The 20941-nt window shown below is 50.2% G+C and overlaps 7 protein-coding genes across 7 annotated transcripts; 4 read left to right on the plus strand and 3 right to left on the minus strand.

Annotated features, from left to right (window-relative positions):
* Positions 1-310: 310 nt before the first annotated feature.
* On the plus strand, positions 311-1809 carry LTR84_007552 (uncharacterized protein; the record flags this gene model as incomplete). Its single annotated transcript, XM_064851105.1, has 2 exons — positions 311-785; positions 836-1809. The coding sequence occupies 2 exons, from the start codon at positions 311-313 to the stop codon at positions 1807-1809; spliced, it is 1449 nt and encodes a 482-aa protein (XP_064710108.1).
* A 1193-nt stretch (positions 1810-3002) lies between these two features.
* Positions 3003-3784, minus strand: LTR84_007553 (uncharacterized protein; the record flags this gene model as incomplete). Its single annotated transcript, XM_064851106.1, has 2 exons — positions 3003-3624; positions 3777-3784. 2 exons carry the CDS (start codon positions 3782-3784, stop codon positions 3003-3005), a joined length of 630 nt encoding a protein of 209 aa, XP_064710109.1.
* A 330-nt stretch (positions 3785-4114) lies between these two features.
* Positions 4115-4901, minus strand: LTR84_007554 (uncharacterized protein; the record flags this gene model as incomplete). Its single annotated transcript, XM_064851107.1, has 2 exons — positions 4115-4447; positions 4500-4901. 2 exons carry the CDS (start codon positions 4899-4901, stop codon positions 4115-4117), a joined length of 735 nt encoding a protein of 244 aa, XP_064710110.1.
* A 3940-nt stretch (positions 4902-8841) lies between these two features.
* LTR84_007555 (uncharacterized protein) lies at positions 8842-10830 on the plus strand (the record flags this gene model as incomplete). The annotated part of the gene is made up of 8 exons (XM_064851108.1): positions 8842-9229; positions 9282-9348; positions 9506-9599; positions 9659-9808; positions 9873-9924; positions 9980-10443; positions 10495-10648; positions 10697-10830. 8 exons carry the CDS (start codon positions 8842-8844, stop codon positions 10828-10830), a joined length of 1503 nt encoding a protein of 500 aa, XP_064710111.1.
* A 3393-nt stretch (positions 10831-14223) lies between these two features.
* LTR84_007556 (uncharacterized protein) lies at positions 14224-16962 on the plus strand (the record flags this gene model as incomplete). Its single annotated transcript, XM_064851109.1, has 1 exon — positions 14224-16962. The coding sequence occupies one exon, from the start codon at positions 14224-14226 to the stop codon at positions 16960-16962; it is 2739 nt and encodes a 912-aa protein (XP_064710112.1).
* Positions 16963-17890: 928 nt separating this feature from the next.
* On the plus strand, positions 17891-19736 carry LTR84_007557 (uncharacterized protein; the record flags this gene model as incomplete). Its single annotated transcript, XM_064851110.1, has 4 exons — positions 17891-18541; positions 18595-18814; positions 18875-19222; positions 19288-19736. The coding sequence occupies 4 exons, from the start codon at positions 17891-17893 to the stop codon at positions 19734-19736; spliced, it is 1668 nt and encodes a 555-aa protein (XP_064710113.1).
* A 185-nt stretch (positions 19737-19921) lies between these two features.
* On the minus strand, positions 19922-20767 carry LTR84_007558 (uncharacterized protein; the record flags this gene model as incomplete). Its single annotated transcript, XM_064851111.1, has 1 exon — positions 19922-20767. The coding sequence occupies one exon, from the start codon at positions 20765-20767 to the stop codon at positions 19922-19924; it is 846 nt and encodes a 281-aa protein (XP_064710114.1).
* Between the last annotated feature and the right edge of the window lie 174 nt (positions 20768-20941).

The raw sequence follows: 20941 nt of genomic DNA on the forward strand, positions 1-20941 counted from the left end.
CTATCCGGACACCCGTGACCTAACGTACCAGAGTGACAGGGTCCAGGCGAGATGGCAATAATGACATCTTCCTCCACACTTGATTCTCATCCAACATCCATCAACACCCATACGCGTTAACTCTTCAACTTCTTCCTTTCAAGTTCAATTAGAATATCCGATTTCTATATCATCCTCACTTATTGCAAGTTCTATTCTGGGTGCGTCAAACACCAGGCACAGGACATCTCCATGACATCACCCTGAATTAGCACGGTTGGTTAGCTTCGAAGTGATCAGGTCCTCCTCTTCGAGCCCGCCCACCTTGAATATGATCGCATCAACTCCACTATCACTCCTTCTGCTGCACCTGCCAGACGAGGTACTTATCACTATATTCGGCTATCTCGATTTCAATACTCTGAGTGATGCCAGTCTGGTTTGCAAGCATTTCAATGATCTTGTTGAACCGTTTTTGTACCACTCTATCGAGATCCTCAATGGGTATCAGGCCTCCGTCTTAGCCGCCAGTCTTCACGCCAATGATCGGCGAGCCACATGGGTCCGTTCCTTGATGGTATCAGTCAAGTTTGGTGACGATATGGGCTTGCATACCCTGCCACCATATATCAGTCGCATGTGTAATCTTCAGGACCTTTGCCTCGAAACTCCAGATTGCAATGCCAAGTTCCCGGAAGAACGGGTTTCATGGGTCAACTTGCAGGATCGATACGAACGTATCTTTGAGAGCGCCTCTGCAGTTGTACCAGCATCTTTTGGGAGGTTGCTTCCAAACTTGAGGAAATGTGAGCCTTCTTTTCACCCCGACTGGTCGTGTTATTGACCTTTAATCCAGGTACTTTACATTTCGTCGACAGTCAGAAGGAGATCCATTCAATGACGAAATACCCCATGATCTTTTTGCATCCGAATCTTAAATCTCTAACCGTGTCATGTGCAAGCACTGATTATCCACATCGATTACTTGTCGACTTCCAGGACGATGAGGCACTGATGAAATCAACCAACCTGGAACATCTCCATCTTGAAGAGTGTGACATCTTCGAGCCCTCTCTCGCAGTCCTCCTAAGCTTCCCGAAAGCTCTAAAGTCTCTCAAAATTAGTGAGGGAATACGTTATGACGGTGTCTTCAATGCCAGGAGCAGCCGCCTGCATGGAAATGTGTCACCGGGTCCTTTTGTCGATGCTGTCGCTCAGAACTGTGTCGACTCGCTCGAGCATCTGTCTTTGAGCCTTGGTTTCCAGAGACCAGGCCATCAGGAAATTGACCATCGTGGTCAGTTCTTGGACTTGACGCCTTTCCACGCAATGAAACGACTCGATCTAGATAACCGAACCGTCCATCTAATTCGGATGAGAAGACAATGCGATCATGCCACGTGGCGAAGACTTCCCCCGAACTTGGAGACTCTAAAGGTTTTTGGCATTCCCCTCGGCGAAAGACCACCATTTCAAGCCCGCAGAAGAGCTTGGTTTCCTTTCGAGTCATGCTTCGTCACCGAAAAGGCTAAGCATGGAGTGAGACTGCTGAAGAACCTGGTCTGCTCTTATGAATATTACCGCGACGACGACGAGGTGCCACACTTGAGTATCTCGGACGATGAAGATACTGTGGAGGAGGTTAGTCAGGTTCTGATCGCTCAACGTCGGATGACCGACAAATGCAAAGAACTTCAACCCATCTTCAAAAAGGCAGGTGTTAGGCTCGAAATAGAAATGGTTGCCTTGCCCAACGGCTTCATTCCTCCATATCTGTTCCCTGAGGACCAACCGAAATCTTTTGTGTTATGGGAATCTGCACGAAAGTGAAATTGATTCTTCACGATTTCTCGCATGGATAGACGACCCAAAACCAAACAGTTTGGCTTCGAACTTCAGACCTCAGATCAGTTCCACTCGAATATGCAACGCACTCGCTATTCAGTGTGTGCTATCCCCACTTCACCTCACGACTCTAAGGCGCAGCATAACCTGGTCGTTGACCGGATCCACAGCTCATACGGCGGCATGGAATAGTGCAAAGCCAACGAGAACTCCCGGGAGAGTCGCCTGGGCCATGTCGCTGAAAGTCGAAACCCCGGATTCAAGTGTCCAGAGCATTTTAGCATTTCCATTGAGCCTGTGGGATCCATGCCTGTCACTGGCTTGTCCACCTTGGATCCACCCGATGCAGCAGTGGGACCAAGCGGTAGACACACCAATTTTCGACCATCACATGTCAACCCTCTCGACGGCTTGAGTCCATCCTCCTACAGCCAGGTCTTGTAGAAATCTGGTCCGCTTACCGAGACACGAAGGAGGCAAAGGCTCAGTGCTTACATCACATCCACCAGACGTGCTCGGACGATGGAAGCCCTTCCATTCCATTCCGTGTGATGGGTCATGATTTATCACCAGCCATCCCGGCGGATGGGTCGGTCATCATCACAGGAAAATCATGGCTGGCAGGAGGATCATACATCTCTGTCTAGTCGGGTTGTCAAAAAATTGCACATTCCAGCGATGGATGCGAAATCCTTCTTCGCACCATTTCAAAAATGCAATGCTTTACGACTTCCATTCTTCAATTTCTGTCGAAGTTTTACAGATCGCTCGCTTGCTTTTGTGCTCTTGCATCATATTGCGTGTTCTCTCATAGGATAGGCGTGGGATGACTCGGGTCTGGAAAGGGCTATCTAGGCTGTGGGGAGGGACTATTGTTTGCTGTCGGATGAATCTCCTTACGCTCATCTGTCTGTGGCTGGTTGAACTGTGGTGATGGGACGGAGACCACAGACTCTATGATCGAATACCACTTATCAGTGATAGGGAGCCGACTAATGCAGGGGCTCGGTGCTTTCAGAACAAGGTGCTATTAATACAGAGTCTAAACTACTAATCAAGTCATACACTACCTAGGTAATCAATCCCGAATACGATGGTGTCTGCCATCTGCATTTTGCAATTTTCCGCCTTCTGTGCTGCTTCTCCAACACACTCTGAATCCTCTTCATGGTTTCGTTTCAAGAACTTCTTTCTGCTTCGTCCTTGGTGCTCAGCTCCTCGAGGTCTCGGTGTGAAGCCCACTGTTTGTACTTCAATGGGGAGAATCTCACGATGAGATCGGAGACTTCGTCGTTTGTCGTGACCAACCACTCACGCCTTTGTTGCTTGGATCCGTTGTTTTGTTTCGGTGGCGGAGTTTCGTTCCCCCTGCTGTCTTTCCGCCTCTGAATCGTTTGTCTGGACACAGTTGTCATCCGGGGCAGCAGCTCGTCTTTTTCTGGTCGACTAGAGTCCTTGTCGCCCTTCGAACCTAGTCTATCGACGTCATCTTTGGCCTCATGGTTCTCCTTGCGCCTGACCACAAGCCTGGCATAGTCTCTGCTGTGAACTTCAATCTGGTACTCTGAACGGCGATATCCACCACTCAACACATCCCTTCCCGGTGACGTTGGGTTGTATGATGCCGGTTTGTCTTGCGGGTAGACCTTGTCGGCTTTCCATTCATCCAGGACTCGGCTCCGGAGGCGCGTGCGTTTCTTGCTTTTTTCGCGACTCTTAAGCAGAGCTGCATGTTGCTCGACGAGTTCCAGAGAGTCACGTGGCATTGGGGTGGTTCTCTCACCAAGAAATTCGCTCGAGCTGAAATATCTTAGGCTGGTCAAAAGCCTGCTAGGACACAGCTAAAAATCAATAAGCCTCGCTTGTCATGATCTGATTATAATAGGTTTGTGTTTAGAAAGTCGTTGCTGGATGAGTGGACCTTGCGGTCACACATTGATTTGTCAACGCACTGGGACATTTGTAGTCGTTGAAGTGTCTGGAAAATGCGTCGTTTGACATTTCGAGGTCGGCCGCATTGATCATCGTCACCGCCGAAATGGTGTGATCACGAACTGGAGGTTGAGTAAGTCATCTACTACCGCCTGAGATGAAGCTTATCCTGGGTCTGCAGCTCGGTTGTAGAAATCAACAAACAAGGCTTCTCCAAATACGGTGTATTTGTCGTCTATTCCGAAATCCGCTGGCAAAAACGCGGTCCACGGATTGTGCTTGAGCATCCATGAACCAGGCTCGCGAATCCACATTGTTGATGGTCGTGCTTTTGGGTGTGACAAATTTTTGACCAAGTTCACACCTTCATGCCCCAGGATCGGGCTAAATTGAGGCTATTGCCTGCCCAAAATCCCACGTATTGTCCAATGCCTCCTGCTGTGCTTCCTAGGCTCTGCGCATCTTTCAATCTTCGTTGGAGAAATTCCTCAGTGGCACTGAAGTTTGCTGAAGAGTCCGTGGTCATGAACATTTCTGAGCTTGCATAAACCGCTGCCAAAGAAGCCCTCTTTGTATACCACGAGAAGTCCACGGCAGTGTCGCCAGCGAGGTACCAGATCTCGTCCGAGAGCGCGTTTAACTCTTTCAATGAGGCAGGGATGTTGCCGAGAAGTGACATGTGGCCAAGAGCCTGGGGAGAAGAAGTCAGAACTGCGATTTGTACGGGAAGGTGGAACTCATACTCCTTGCCATTGATGAACGATGTCTGTGTTCGCGCGTAGTCGAGCCATGGCCAACGCCTTGACTTTTGAGGTCAAGCCTAGATTGGCAGCTGTGGAGAATTGCACCGTGTCTTTCAGTGCAAGTCTTTTGGTGATCAGATGATAATTAATCAGGTCGAAGACTCCACGTGGGAAAAGCTGAACGGTGACATCCAGGTAGCCGGCATCTTTGGCACCGAGGATGATTGCGTCTTCTGTGAATCCATATTGTGGCACCCTAGCAAGGGCGGCCGACAGGATGCGTTCTTGAGTCGGTGGGAAAGGGCGTGGATCTGGATGGTGGATGGAAAAATAGGTGCGTACAGGAGAATGCGTCTGTTTGGAAAGTGTATGGGCGAGACGGAGGGGTTTGATGAATGACATTGATAAAGGCGATGTACCTGTAGGTACTAGGTATCTCGAACAGGTTTGGTTGGTTTGTGGGATCGATTGTACTTGCACAAGAGAGTGTGAGGTAAGTGTCTGCGGTGGTCGGTTGCAAAGAAAATTGGGTTACGCGACAGGTGATGTAACTAAAACGGACGGAGCCTGACGGACTTAACCCAAGGCTGTAGTGTCTACATCACAGTTTACGTCTGGCAATGAATTACAACTAACTGGAGTAAAAACAAAAGATGCTGATTTTCATGGTGAACTCAATCAAGGTTGATACATGTTATCCTAGAGTCCGAATACCTATTCATCTATCCATAGGTGCAGTTCAAGAGAGCCACACTGCAAGTTCGCCGTGATCCTGTGCTTGGCGGAGGCCGCGGCAATATATTTCCGGTGTGTGATAGCAGGACACTGGTGATGGGGGAATGTGTCTCGGTCTCTTAAGCAAATATGCCTTCTTCTGCTCAACAGATGATCTGCTACTATTCTTACTGATGTGTATTCGAAGAAGTCTTATTCAAAGAGGTTGCTCCAAGAAGGTCACCCAAGACCAAGAATGATGGGCAACTTCGTCCATGGTCCTTTAAAACAGTGTCACCCCAGGTAGAATATCTACACAACTCCAGGCTCATCTAGGAAAATGGAGCTTTCGAAGATCACGGAAGCAGGCGGGCAGACAAGACCTGCAGAAAAGCATACCTAGGTACAGGAGGACCGACGTACTCGTAGTTACGATGTTGAAAAAAAGGTGCTGGGCAGCGGGGATGGGCTGTTCCGCTCAAACCATGCCGACCTAAACACGCCTAAACACAGCTAGGGACGCGCTTATGCCTGCCGAGGCTTTTTGGTCCTTAAGCCTCTCCTGCTCGCCCTGATTATCCGTCTTCCGAACTCATTCAAGCCCCTCGGTCTCATGCACGAAGTTTCGACATCTTTTTTGCCGCCACGACAACAAAAGTTATTTTGTGGCTTGCTGAAAAAGCACACTAAATTATCCCTTGTATTGTCTCTGAAACTCAAACCTGCTGTGAGAGAGGCTTTAGTCAGTCTGTTTACCGTTGTACATGGAGGGATGCTCAAAGACACGTAAAGCTATTTGATTGCTCGTTCAGTCTAACATCTCGTTATGTGAACCGCAGAGCGGTTTGAGAGTAACGATGGGGATGTGGTCAATTATGCAGGACATGCACTACTCGGTACGTTGTAACCTGACGCTGTTAGTTCGAGGACGTTTGAAGATCAGTATCCGCACAAGTAAATGCGCCACTGGCCCTCAGTATGTCTCTTTGACTCACCCCGAGCCTAAAGGGTACGAGTGTGATCCTATGAAGTAGTACACCGTAATGGGTAAATTCAATGCCACATGTCGTGTCCTGATCTCTCAGGCACTGGCAAGTGATTCAATCCCTATCATTGCTGCTTATTCCTCCCTCTGGTAGAAGTCACGACTACGAAGTACGGAGTAAGCTGCAAAGGAGATCGGTTTGGCTTGCGCAATCGGGCGTCCGGAGGTCAAGCCGTGGGTGATCATGCAAGTGTAACTGGAATAATAACACCGGCACCCACTTCTCGCACCAGTTTGGAGGACGGATTCTCGTTGCGAAAAAGTATCAGGGACCAGGGTGTTTCGTTGGCCTTGGTCCTTCGACTTGCAGCTTTAATTACGGATACCAGAGGACGTGGAAGGAGAACCCGGACTCTGAGAAGTATCGGGTACTTGGAAGAGGTGTCTGGTACCTGCTGCAATATTCTCGTCCCGTATCTCTATTACCCTCCTTCAGGGGTGATAAATAGTACCAATTGAACCTGCAACTTGAAGATGATTCGGAGGACCTAGCTGGAGACTTACCTGAGGGACCTACCTAAGCCAAGTAGTAGTGTGTGCAGTGGGCATCTAGGTGGCATCTAAGGTAGGCGCGGATGATGCAACTCGGTGCGGTGCGGCAGTCACAGAAACTTGAATGGAGAAGGTGTGATCCATCAAGATCAAGCACTTGGTGCAACTGCATGACTTGACTAGCGCCAAGCCGCCTTGTCCACTCACGCTGCCTGACTCTGACAACACCTCCCTCAGTCACACACTGCCAGTGGCACTCTCACCCACTCCAATGCAGTCCTGCTCCTCCTTCTATCCCAAATCAATCCAAACTCGTACCTACGGATCCCGTCAAGGCATCAACGATCCCCGTCCTCCTCAACTCGTGAATCTCCAGATTCAGGTTCAGTTGCGGTAGCCGTTCGCCGTTCGCCGTTCGCCTGATTTTCGTCACACACCTGTCATCTCCTACTACTGCACACACTGGCAGTAGACCAAAACACAGAACACACACCCGCGTCTGTAGTGCCTCCGCCTGGCACCACTCCTGCCGCAGGTAGTCGGTACTCTCCCTCCTCGTACCTGCACCTTAATTCTTCTTCTCACCATCTCTGATCTCACCTTACTTGGCTCCCATTCGTTGTTAGCCCCCTGCTCTTGCCAGACACTGCCTCGTTACCTCCTCCGTCCTCGTCCAGCTAACTCGATCGCCTCCCAGGTCTTCCGCACCTCCACTCTCCTCACTCTTGGCTTCCTCATTGGACATTGACACGAGAGCAAGGCCTGCCTGCGCCCTCCTTCCCTCCCTCGGGCACTTCTGCCTTTTCATCATTGGTGAGTGACAAGACCAACAGGCTGTGGATCAAGAGAAAGTCATCAAATCAAGCGTGCGTGGTGCTCAACTTGGTCTCATCGCAAGAGGACACCCGACTGAACGATTTTGCATAGGTTAAGCAAGACAGCACTGTCGCCACAACAAGCGCACCACCACACTCACCATAGCTACCGAGTAAAGCCACACCACAATTCGCGCTCCAACCATAACGCCTCATTGAGTCCCTGCGATCAGTTCCGCAAAGGACTTCTGTCGGGCTTGCCAAGGGCCTTTCTTCAGTCTCCACCAGACCTCGCTGGACCAACTGTAACTGCCACCACCTTTACTCAACTCTGCGCTCGCCCGCTGCTGCTTGACTCGACCCCCGCCTAATCGCTGCACTTTCTCCTGCCGGAAAAAGTTCAATCCGACCAACTGTTCCTCGTGCACAAGCATTTGCGACAAGCGCTCAACGCTCGGCTTCAAGACTCTCCGCTTGAGGCTCTTTCAGATTTCGGGCCACAAGAGGTCCTGTCTGCTTGCCTGTCCGTTCCTCAGTTTCCGCGAACCTGCGAGGCCCTGCTCTGATCTGTCGCTCCACTTGCACACAAATCGAGCTACCCGCGTCCTGCGAACTGTCCGCAAAGGCCCCTTGTACTACTCGGAAAACCTTGTTAGCTGACCTATTCCCCCTCCCCTCCTGCATTTTCGTGCATGCCATCCTGATCTCGTAGACTCAACAGTTGAAACCAGCCGCACGTCCTCTCGGCAATCGATAATCATGGGTAAGGTCTCTCTGTTCATCAGTTCTGCTGCCCCGGCCTAGCCATTCTGGCAGACGCCGTCCTTTGCATGCTCACCCTGTCATCACCTCGTCCTGCCCTACATGTGCTTCTTCACCTTCATTGCATCAACTTCTTTCCTGCTCTTCTCTTCTCACCTTCACCTTTTCTCCCAGTCTTTCCTCTTCCCTGATTGAAACCTTATCGTTGGCTAATTCTTGTGATATAGTAAGTGACACGATTCCTCCTTCGCGCCATTGCCAGACCTCAACCTCTCCGATCCTATTTATGAAGCTGGCCCCGAACTTACCTGGGTCCATTCCCATTTGGCCTGGGTCCACTTCTTTTGCCTGGCGTCCTTCACTCGGATGACTCGAAACTGGTTGGCGAGATTCACCATCTTCCTTTGTCCTCATCTATCACACACACATTCACTGCGCGTGAAACAAACCACGCTACAAACCACGCTAGTGACTCCCTGCACCCTTGATCTTTCCTGACTTCATCTTCAAAATCATGATTGCCACCACGCCTTCCTTTGCTGACCCTGCACAGCGGGACCGATCTCGTTCTCCTCGACGCCGTTCGCGCAGTCCTCGACGTACTCGACGCTCTTACTCGCCCAGAAGCCGCTCCCGGAGCCGTGGCGACGACTACCACCGAAGTGATCGCCGATCTCGAAGTCCCATGAGCGGTGCACCCAACGCATCTGGGGGATACGCGGGGTCAGGCTACGCTGGTAGTAGAGGCGGAGGTCCACCAAGATCTTTCGAAGATCGTGCCGCCGCAAAGGAACAAATGATGCAGTCCGTGCGCGATTCATCTCAACAAGACCGTCGTGTCTATGTTGGCAATTTGGCCTATGATGTCAAATGGCATCACTTGAAAGATTTCATGAGACAGGGTTCGTGTTGTCGACCCCCTACATCAATCTCAGTAGCTAACGCTCCCCACAGCTGGAGAAGTTCTCTTTGCTGATGTCTTATTACTTCCGAATGGAATGTCGAAGGTGGGCGCCATTGTGTGATGCGGCTGGTTTCACTGGTCTTCCTTTTCCTGGTTTTGTTCTTCTTGTTGGACGTTGGATTGACGGGTTGGACCTGGTCCACGGGTTTATGTAGGGATGCGGGTAAGAGTCAACCTTGAGCTCCCACAATCCTTCTCATCTAACGTTTTAAAGGATTGTGGAATACGCAACTAGGGAACAAGCCCAGCAAGCTATCCAAACACTCAGCAATCAGAGTCTCATGGGCCGTCTGGTCTACGTCCGAGAAGTACTGGTCCCTCACTTCCATGTTTCCTTTGGTTACTGACACGTATCCCTCACTATCAGGATCGCGAGACTGAACCTCGATTCACTGGACCATCAAATCGTGGAGATTTTGGTGGTGGTCCTAGAGGTGGTGGTGGCGGCGGAGGCTATAATGCCTACGGCATGGGTGGTGGCGGCGGTGGAGGTGGCCGTCAACTCTATGTTTCCAATGTCTGTGCCTCCCATTTCTGCGGTCCTTTTGAAGAAATCAAGCATGTTGACAATCAATTTGCAGCTTCCTTTCAATGTCGGTTGGCAAGATTTGAAGGATCTTTTCCGCGGCGCTGGTATGGTTCTCTGCATCTCATTCGATCTACTGACCCCTATCTCACAATGTTATAGCCCAGGAAGGAGGTGTTATTCGCGCAGACGTCCATATGGACCCTACTGGTCGACCCAAAGGCACCGGCATCGTCGCCTACGAATCACCAAACGATGCACGCAACGCTATCCAGCAGTTCAATGGTTACGATTGGCACGGCCGAGCCCTCGAAGTCCGAGAAGACCGCTATGCGAGCAGTGGTCCGATGGGCGGAGGCTACGGCGGAAGGGGTGGCTTTCAAGGCGGCTTTGGAGCACGTGGTGGATTCGGGGGTGGCCGTGGAGGCTACGGAGGAGGTCGTGGGGGCTTTGGTGGTGGTTACTCTCGGGGTGGTTACGGAGGCGGCGGATATGGCGGCGGCGGCGGTGGCCCTGGCAGTACCGGTGGGTATGGTGGCAATCCCCAGGAGCAAGCTGCACCGAACCCTTTCACCGACTTCGCCACTTCCGGAGGAGAGAGGAGCACGATCATCTATGCCCGAAACGTGAGAGGACCTTGACACCCACTAGTCAAGCAGAAGACTGACACTTTCTAGCTTCCTTGGTCAACCAGCAATGATGACTTGATCGAGTTGTTTACCACCATTGGCAAAGTCGAACGAGCAGAGATCCAGTACGAGCCTAACGGACGTTCCCGAGGAACCGGAGTGGTTGAATTCGACAGCACTGAGAACGCTGAAACTGCAATCTGTAAGTCTATCGGCCTTTGGTGAGATGTTGCGATTAACAGTGTTCAAGCAAAATTCACCGGCTATATGTATGGCGGTCGCCCTCTTGGCCTGACATACGTCAAGTACACGAATGCCAATGGTCAAGACGCAATGGAAGGGCAAGAGGCGGCAGGCGGAATGACACAAGATCAGATGATGTGATCAGCAGCACCGAATCTTGCACCGGCATCTCTTGCCTAGTGATTTCATTCACTTTACCTTCGCGCGACTCCTCGACAAAGCCCAAACCAGGCTCGACGTGACGACATTCAGATTGTATTCTACGACTTTTCTTTTGATGCTCAGCACACAAACTGGTGCAGATGCTCGGCCCTTTTACTGGTCGTCCTACACAGCCTCTATTTCCTTTCCTATGTCTCGAGGTTACAACTACAATGTTGAACCCATATTCACCAATTCCACCAGTTCTCCAGAAAAAGTTTGTGTTTAGAGCAAGGTAGCCTGCCAGCTTGGGAGGTGGATCAGTGAATGCGTAATGAATGCGCGATCATGAGAGGCCCATGAGGGGCCATTTCTACATAGCTGGAGAGCTGGATGCAATCGAGAGTTGGTGAAAAGCAATAATTGAGTAAATGAAAACCATAATCCTGGGCGAAACACGTGGATCTGATCATGGCTGGCTCTTTCGATGTGCCACACCGGGGCTGACTGCGTACTGATCAGGCCTCAACCTAACTGATGTACTCAGGACTACAAAATAGCCTCTGGGTCAAGGGCTTATGGCTATGGCGATTTGCAGACATCCCTGTCAGGACGCGCACGGAATGAAGGTTGTATGAGTACACTGCTCGATGTGTGAGCACGATGGCATTGGTTTTCGCAGATCAATCAATTCTACATGATCCCTGAACAAGTATTATTATTGACGTTTTTTTGCCCTGCTTCTTTCTCCTGCTTGTGAATCAAGTATCACAGCCCATCGATATTTTATCTTTGCCTCGCTAGAAGCAGCGTCGAGTTGTGGCTCCCTCCAGAGCCAGGTCCCAAACCGGTGATTGTCCTAGTGATTGCGATCATTGGAAACCTTTTACGGATATCTCATGGACTATGTCCGGCACGCATTGATCTAATGTCCTCAACCAACCAACGTAAGGCTTCTGCGCTCTACTGTGCTTTATTCGTTTAGGTAGTAGTACGAGCGAGCAATAGAGGGATCTTTCCAGACCGAGTAGGAAACTTGAACCCATGTGTGTAGTATGCACGTATCCACTGTGATTAGTTTGCATATATTCACTGGACCACTCGGAAGGAGAACGGAAGCGGGACATGGCTGTCAGTGCGTAGTATTTAGTCTGCTCTCGCGCCCTCGCGGAGAATTCCCATATTTGTCTCCATCCGGACTTGGGTACGGAGTTTTACTTGGTCCATTTGAATTGAGTAGATTTCTCCAGACGGATCACTTAGAATGCTGAGAGGGCCCGCGGAGACCTCTCAGTCACCTTGTTACGGATATCTAAGGTAGCTAGATAATGCAGGTACTCCATCCGCATACTTGTGCAGGGACACGCTTGTGTTGAAGAACTGGCTTGGGGACCCACATGAATGATACGTCTGCGATATCATGTGTATTGCAGTGGGGATGGTTATGGAATTGACCGGACTGCGGCAGCCCATCGTAGGAAGCCCATATGCTTCTCTCGACGTTCGGTGATGGAAGTGATGTGCACCAATCTGGCTGTGCGTATGAAAAGACCAACCTATTCTGGCAACCATTCCAGTTCTCTATCAGCATCAGACGAATGTGTTGACCTGGTCGACCATGCACAGAATACGGAAGACTCCTGCAGACAGGGAACAATCACCCTGTCCTTCTCAGTGCTTCTCTCGCTTGGGTCGACTCGGGGACTAGTGCCAAAACTTATCCTCGTTCAAAGTCTGCTATTCATAGCAATTCGTGCACACCGCCATTCTCCTGTTTGACATAAGTAAAACATTCTTGTTCTTCCTCTTCTAGAGGGCCTAGAACTCGCACGCTCGTATGGCCACCATCTAGACTTTGAGTCTCTGACTGGCCCTGATCCCTGGGGGTGGGAGGTGTTCCAACAAAAAGTTTTTCAAACCTTTGCCATGTCGCACAGGGCTGACGCGCTTGACCGGGTCCGAATAGGGTTCTGCCGAACACGAGGCGCTTGGCTCACCTTTTTACTCACTGTATCTAGATAGAGAAAGCGCAATCTGAGTGGCAGTATTTTCTTTTGACCCTTGTACGTCGCCCAGATTCGAGGAAGGGTCTTCCTTCTAGAGAATAAACTTGTGAATAGGGCTCGGCGGTAAGGCTGACCGAGTGTCCACTCGCTTTTCATCGCCAGCTGCATGGGCTCCAGACGAAGAGTTCAATAGGGCCAGATGTTTGAACCGGTGGTCGATCTTCCACTGTCACATACAAAGGCAAGCCCTTGTCGGAATGGGGAGTGCACTTCGACACTCCTTCCCAATGCAACTGTTTGCGGTCCAGTACCAATGCTTGGGCTAAGCATGGATGATCTTCACTACACAGCGGCGCATACAACAGAGACCAGTCAGCCTTTGACACAATCGGCTTCTAGCGAAGATCACCAGCTCTTAAGCATCATATGTGATGACACTTTTCCTCTCATGACGAACCCACCTTGGTTCATAATGATCAAGCGCTCATGATGTTCTTTTTCAAGGCCTCATTGTGAATCCATTTGTCGATACACTCTGACACAGCAGATGAACAACGATTACCCCGAAAAAAGTACATTTCGAAGACAGCGTTCCCGCTTGATGAGCTTTCGCGCTCTGAACAAGTCAGTTGGCAGCTGACAACTCACTGTTGGAAGACTTGCGATTCTCGAAGCCTAGGTCCACGAGCGCTAACTTTCAATACCGACGACACGTGTCGTTGGTAGTGTCGCTGTCAGAAGTACTCGTAAGACAGGAATGCATTCTGCCGGCGAATCCCCGAGGCCTTTCTCCTTCAGAAGCAGCAAAAACCATCAAGACAGAAGGTGGGTCGGTCGCTTGGGCGATCACCCATCGCAACATTTTCCGTACCTCCGGAATCTTCTGAAAGGCTCCAGCCTCATGAGGGTGAAACGGGACAGTTTGAGATCTCTTGGTAACACATATATACCGGGGCGAGGCACTCGTGGCTAGACCTACTCGTGGCTCATAAAAGATGGTTGTAGTATCTTGCATTCGCATTCGAGCCCAGTGAAACCTGATTTCCACTCTCGTCAGCCCTGACCACTATCTATGCTGTTACTTGGGACGTCGGATTGCTCCACATCTTAACAACATGTGAATGGAATTTTGCAAGCAGACCCCAGGTAGGAGAGATTGACTCGTGGGTTAGCGAGGGGAACTGGAGGGTGTTCATGGGGTATTTCCCCGCCTTCCGTTGATGCGGGGTCAAGGACTGGGGATTGGTTGCAGGCTCCGATATCAGGCCCGGCCGGCCGAGCCTGCGGACAAGAATGTCACTTCGACAGTGCTCTCGCTTCAAATTTGCAGCATGTATTCAAGTTAGACATCTGTGTCCCTTGCCCATCTCCGCTTTTGCCATCAATTATGGAGCAAAGAAACGTCGTTATCAAGCGGGTCCGAAGGAAACAACACAGCAGCTGTGATCAATGCAGAAAAGCGAAGCGTGCTTGCGACGCTGCTTTACGGGCAGAGTCTTCTGACGAGAGTAGTACACAGCATTTATCCGCCAGTGTACAGGTGCCAGTAGCAAGTTGTTCCAACTGCCATAGAAGTGGCAAAACATGCACCTTCGAATGGCTGAAGTTGTCACTGCACAAGTCTACCGCAGGAAGCAACAAACAACATCAGGGTCGTTCTAAAGGCACTCGGAACGTAGCGAGACGCAAAACATCCCTTGGTGTAGAGCACATCCTCCCACAATGGTCACCGGTGCAGAAGGAGCCCACCGTTATCTCTTCGCTGAACCAGGACTGGGAGCAATTCGACATTGATTCCCTTGACACCTGGAGGCCGTTCAACAACACCAAAGACCTTCCAGGACAACTGCAGAAGTTCTCGCCATCTATATCCTTTTCTTCAGATTCGAGGACGATATCTCACGAAAACTCGGGCTGCTTGGTGGGTGCTTCCTTTCAGCTTCCTAGTCGCATCGCGCAGGGAACCACAGAAGCCCTCAGTGAGGAGCGACCCGAGAATTCCTGGTTCTCCTTTGATCCAGATTGCTTGACGGAAATGGAGCTCAATATGTTACAATCATCTGGAGAGTCTGCTTCTGCTTCAGCCTCGGGACCTAGCTGGACAACATGTCTCGACCCGACTGACCGACAACCTATCTCACGAGAGAACTCGGAACAGGACGACCCTCTCAGTGTGTTCTCGCCCTCACTTTTCCTGTCTGATCAGGTTTCATCTGCAACAAATCGATTGGCTTTGAGCCAGAATTGGCTTCATGTGTACCATGATAGTCTAGAGAATGCATTGTCATGCTGGCTCACAGAACGAAACTGTCCATACAGTGAAAAGAACTCGGATCGTCTTGTCATCAGGACCAGGCCCAAGTCTTTCGCGATGGATAGCGCCCAGGGAGAGTGGGGACCAAAATGGTCGAATCGTATTTATGCGAGAGTTTGCCGACTTGACCAAGCCTCCTCGAGTCTGCCTGGGAAGCAACTGTCAAGATTTGAGCAAGACCAAGCAGGCAAGGCCTTAAACCTAGCTATCATGGCGTTTGGGGTGCAGTGGGCGCAGTCCGGCGCTCGTGGCAAGATCAAATCACCGCGTTCTTTCTTACAAGATGATTTCAATCTTCAGCAGGACCAAGATCTGCCTGCAGCCGACGCATTTGGCCGATCTATGCAAGAGACCCTGTGGAATCAAGCTCGACAAGCCTTACTGAGTGCATCTGGCGTTCACTCGTATAAGGTCGTCTTTGCCAATCTCATCTTCAGTTTGACACAAAGGCCGCTCGAGATCAATCAGTGGCTCGAAAGTAGAGAGAGAAAGTCACCAGCTGGGATTTTCGGAAATACGGGCGCCGAAAACAATGATCTCGAATCGAGTTGGAGGACTCTGCAGGAGCTCCTCGAGGCTGATGGACCGCCAATCTTCCTCGAAACAGCGCTACGTGAGTTGGCATCTTCACGCTGGAAATGGGACGAACAGGCTAGGAAGAAACTCAAATCAAGATCAGAGGGTCCAGATAAAACGACGAGCCCTTTTCAAACATCAGCAGCACCCACACTGACAGCGGAACACCAAGAAACCTTCAAACTTCTCTCATGGTTGGCGATAATGTTCGACACGCTCTCTGCAACCGTCCTGCAACGCCCTCTTGTCATCTCCGATGAAGATACGGCTGTTGCGGCATCGGACCCCTGGAAAGAAGGCACAGATTCCAAGCCGACGGGCATGGGTGAAGACGGAACGGACGTCGATGCCCTCAATGTCGACCTTGACGGATGGCAGCCGCCAGCCGGGCAGCCGGAGATTGATGTCGAGGCCGCTTCTGGTGATATCTGGGGCACGTTTTTCACTCATGAAGAAGACCTGCTCAATGTACAGACCCTTGAACGAGGAGATTGGTCGTGTACGTTTGATGAAGGTGCCGCTATCCTTTGCGATGCAGCTCCCGTCAAGGTTCTCCTCTTCCGCAAGATTGGTCGTGTTCAAAAGCTCATGTCGAGAAAGTGCGGGAGTTTGGTACTTGAGGCTGCGCTGGAGGATGCCATCAAGGTGTACAGATTTTGGAATAAATCATACGGACGATTTATCGAATATTGTATGAAGAACCATCACGATTTGCCTGCACGGATACAATCCTGGTATGTTGTTCTCGCGGGCCATTGGCATCTTGGAGCCTTGCTGCTTGCAGATGTCATCGATGAGCTGGACAACGCTGGCCTGGGGGGCGTGGAACATCGACAAAAGCGGCGGATTGCCACCCTGTCAACTGACTTGAGACGGAAGAACGCGATTGCCATCTCGGATCTATGCCGGTGCTCATTGAGTGGGTCATCGTTGTCGTTTTCCAATTCACGAGAATTTGCATATCCCATCAATCAATTTGCACTACTCTCGGAGCCGTGGACGGTCGTGCTCGTCCAGGCTTTTAGTAGAGCAGGATATATTTTCCTCGATCAACTCAGCCGGCCTCCAGCTCCGAGAACTAATACGCGAGTGAGTCTAGTAGATGAGCGCAGCATGACGAGGAGCCGTTGTGAACATTGCATTGATGGTTTATCGAATATTGGGAATAAATCTGACATGGCGTACTTGGCCGCGAAGCTGCTGACAGATGCTCTGCAGTCTCTGCATATTTCATAGTTAGGATATAGTTTAGCTAAGCACGAGAAAGTAGATATGCTCTAGTACCGCCTCTAGAGCTCTGTCGAGATGCAAAATTTTATCACTTTCGAATACTCTATGATCTTCACTAAATAACAGCTTTAGCAAGCAGTGTTTGTTTGTCCCAACTTTCTAGCATGAATGCTCGAAAGTGCATGCTAGATGTACGGTGAAGCAAAGCTAGTCTTTGACGCTACTCTTGTGGCTTCCACGACTTCCCATCTTCATGTCTTTCTCCCAGTCACGATACTTGGTCAATGACTGAAACATGGAAGCCATCGGATTCCGCAAGAGACGAGTCTACATGCGGAACTCGAGCATACGTACTCTGTCGAAGCCTTTCTTGACCTAGCCTTACTTGGGCGACGGATGCCTCTGTCCTCTTCCGACCAGCCAACTTCCCCCCATCCAAATTGACCTACGCTGCCAATGGTGATCCACTGGTAAGTCAAATCCCTACGTGTACATCTATGGCTACATAGTTAGGTATGAGTTATGCCATAACACCTTTTTCACAAAAAGGCGGCGGTTCCGCAATTCACGCGGAGTCTGGGGAAGAGGGGGTCATCCTTGTTCATTGTTACTGCCTAAGCCTTTCCCCTTGCGGCAGTGTATCAAACAACGTCTCTCCAACTTGAATTCAATGGTATGAAAGATCAGTGAGCAGTACGCCTTAGTACTTTGCCGTTGTACACACGGTTTTTTGTGCTTCAGCGATGCGGATCCGCATTCAGGGAACTCCGCGGAGCAGAGCGCGGCCGTTGAAGTCTTTGTCGCGAGAGATGATGGGACTCATCACTTCAAGGTATCTATATATGTTCATCCTCTGTCTGTGACTGTTCATGAGCATACCGTCTTCGTGCACAAAGCTTCTTGAAGTTGTCGTATAACGTCATTGTCCATCAATATGCCTATCAAGACTGAGCTTCGGGAGTATGCACAGAGGAGGAGCAAGACCGGCCCATATGCTGACAACCTAGAAGTGGATGCTTTGGTTGTTGGTGGCGGGTTTGGTGGTGTCTTTTGCTTTTATTCGTTGCGCAAGGCCGGTTTCAAGACTGTAATATATGAAGCTGGTAATGATCTCGGCGGTACCTGGAGGTGGAACTGTTATCCGGGAGCGATGGTGGATTCAGAGATCCCAGAATATCAGCTGTCAATTCCAGAGACCTACAAGGATTGGACTTGGCCTTCGAACTACCCTACCTACAAGGATCTCAGGGCCTACTTTGACCACGTGGACAAGGTCCTCGACATCAAAAGCCACACTGCATTTGACAGTGTTGTCGTTGATGCTCAATTCGACACGAAGGAAGGTCGTTGGCACGTCAAAACGGCGGACGGCAGAATCGCCAGGGCAAAGTATCTCGTTGTTGCGGCTGGCTTTGCTGCGAAAAGATATGTCCCGGACGAGTTTGTTGGAATAGATTCTTTCAAAGGGGTCATTCACCACTCCTCTTTCTGGCCGGACCTTAACATCGACGTTACCGGCAAGAGATGTGGTGTCATTGGCACTGGCGCTTCCGGGGTCCAAATTACTCAAGCCTGGGGTCCCAAGGTGATTATGTTCCTATGAGAGCCGTTGTTGTATATGCCGCTAAAAATTCATAGGCGGGCCACCTTGAAGTTTTCCAACGAACACCGAATCTGGCAGTCCCAATGCGAAAGCGAGATCTAACTGCCGAAGAGCAAAACAAGACAAAGCCGTATTATCCGGAATTGTTTAAACTCAGAGAACAATGCTTCGGTGGGTTTCTCTATACCTTCTCCGAGCGCAGTACTTGGGAGGATACCCCTGAGGAGCGAGAGGCGTTTTACCAAAAACTGTGGGGTAAGTGTTAATACGACTGTATCCAGCTCACTGTTCAAATAAACTCACATTGCAACATAGATGATGGCGGCTTTCGGTTCTGGCTTGGCAACTACAAGGATTATCTTTATGATCCCAAGGCAAATCGTGAGGCTTATAATTTCTGGGCACGAAACGTTCGCAATCGTATTGGGGATGCGAAGACAAGAGACTTGCTTGCGCCCTTGGAGCCTCCACATCCATTTGGTGTCAAACGTCCTTGCCTCGAGTATTCTTATTATGAGCAATTCAATCGTCCGAATGTCGAGCTTGTTGATATCAAGAACAACCCAATTGTTGAGTTCACTGAGAAGGGCATCAAATTGAAGGATGGGACTGTGCACGAGCTTGATGTCATTTGTATCGCTACCGGATTCGACGTTGTTACTGGTAAGTCCACCTACATTGAAAGCATTGTCATTATGAGCGCGCCATTTGCTAAGACAAAATCTCAGGTGGTATGACTGCAATGGGGCTTCGCAACATCGACGGGGAATATCTCGCGGATCAGTGGAAGAAAGCTGCCTATACATACTTGGGAACCACAATCAGTGGCTACCCCAACATGTTTCACCTGTACGGCCCTCATGGACCGACTCTTCTCTCCAATGGACCCACAAGTGTTGAAGTTCAAGGACGGTGGATTGTCGATGCCATCAAGCAGATCGAACGACAAGGCTTGAAATACATCAATCCCACCAAGGAGGCATCGGAGCAGTGGAAGAAACATATCAATGAGCTATCAGACATCAGTCTGTTTCCCACGACAAAGTCTACCTACATGGGAGGTAGTAAGCCAGATAAAGCGTTCGAGCAGGTGAACTACGCAGGTGGTCTTGCTCACTACGGGGAAGAAATCAGAAAGGCTCTGCCGGCTTTTGACGGGTTCGAGAAAGTCAAATAGGAATGTTGGACAATATCTGAAAGGGATAGGTAAGCCTGCTGGGCTTGCAAGGACCGATGCCGTGATCAAATTGATAACTCTTTCGTTTCAACTCTGCCACGGCCATTGCGTTGATCCATTGTCCGTGATACAAAGTCGTATACTTTCGTGCCATTCGTTAGCGACCACAGAGCCCACGCCAATCCCTACTGACCATGAGGTATCAAGTCGACGTAGATTTTGCTGATGGTCTGATGAGAGGCCCCATACGGATAGATCTTCCCAACTGTTCCATCGACCTCTTCGTCTTCAGTATATTCCCAGTTATTGAATGACGAGATCCGCTTTGCTTTGAAGGGTGGCGGTGGCTCAGACCAGACTTTCTCAACGCGATCATCAAAGGTTTCGATCTGAACGCCACGAAATCCTTGGTCGGCGGCATATCGCATGACGAAACGAGCCAGATTCGACATGAGTTGCGCTCCTTCGCCATCATGTCGAGTGCTTGTGCCGTTGCGCATGAGGACCTGGTTCGGCCCAGTCGCACGCCACGATTCATCGCGCGGGTCGAGCTCCTCGAGCACATGATAAGCCGTTCCAAACAGGGGCAGCTCACCAACAAAATCGGCCATTTGCGGATAATCCAATGGGTTGATTTGGTCGTAAGAGAGCGCGATACCGAGAAGTGGAAAGTCCATTTGCTCAAGCAATTCGTCCGCTCCGATGTCCAACGTCTTGAAATCCCAATAAAGCTTACCACCGGTGGCTCTGCTCTCCTCCCTTCTGAATTTATACTCGAGATCAAAGACCCCAAAGCTATGGCCAGACTCCACCTGATGCTTTGCGAAATATTCCCCCTTTCCGAAGCAGCGGTATAGTCGTTCCGTCTTATTGTTGGGATACGTGAGTGACCAGACCGTTGAGCAAAAGATGTTGGAATGAAGCATGATGGCCAACACCCATGGTAAGTCCTCAGTGGTCAATTTCCGGATCTCATACCTCGACGGCAAATTGGTTGGGTTTGAGGGGGTCGCGGCTGAGAGTTTAGACATTTTGACTGACCAGAATAGCTTCTCTCAAACGCATGAAGTCCGACAAAAGCGATAGGAGCAAAACTTGTGTATGAGTACAATCTCATGGTGAGGATTGGCCGAGTCTCGCCGTTCATATATGCAAGCACAGTCTGGCAGGTCAGGCCACCAACCTTGACGCGTACTTAAAACCCA

The sequence above is a fragment of the Exophiala bonariae genome (assembly GCF_035927105.1).
Source record: "Exophiala bonariae strain CCFEE 5792 chromosome Unknown scaffold_3, whole genome shotgun sequence".
NCBI classification, from domain to species: Eukaryota; Fungi; Ascomycota; class Eurotiomycetes; order Chaetothyriales; family Herpotrichiellaceae; genus Exophiala; species Exophiala bonariae.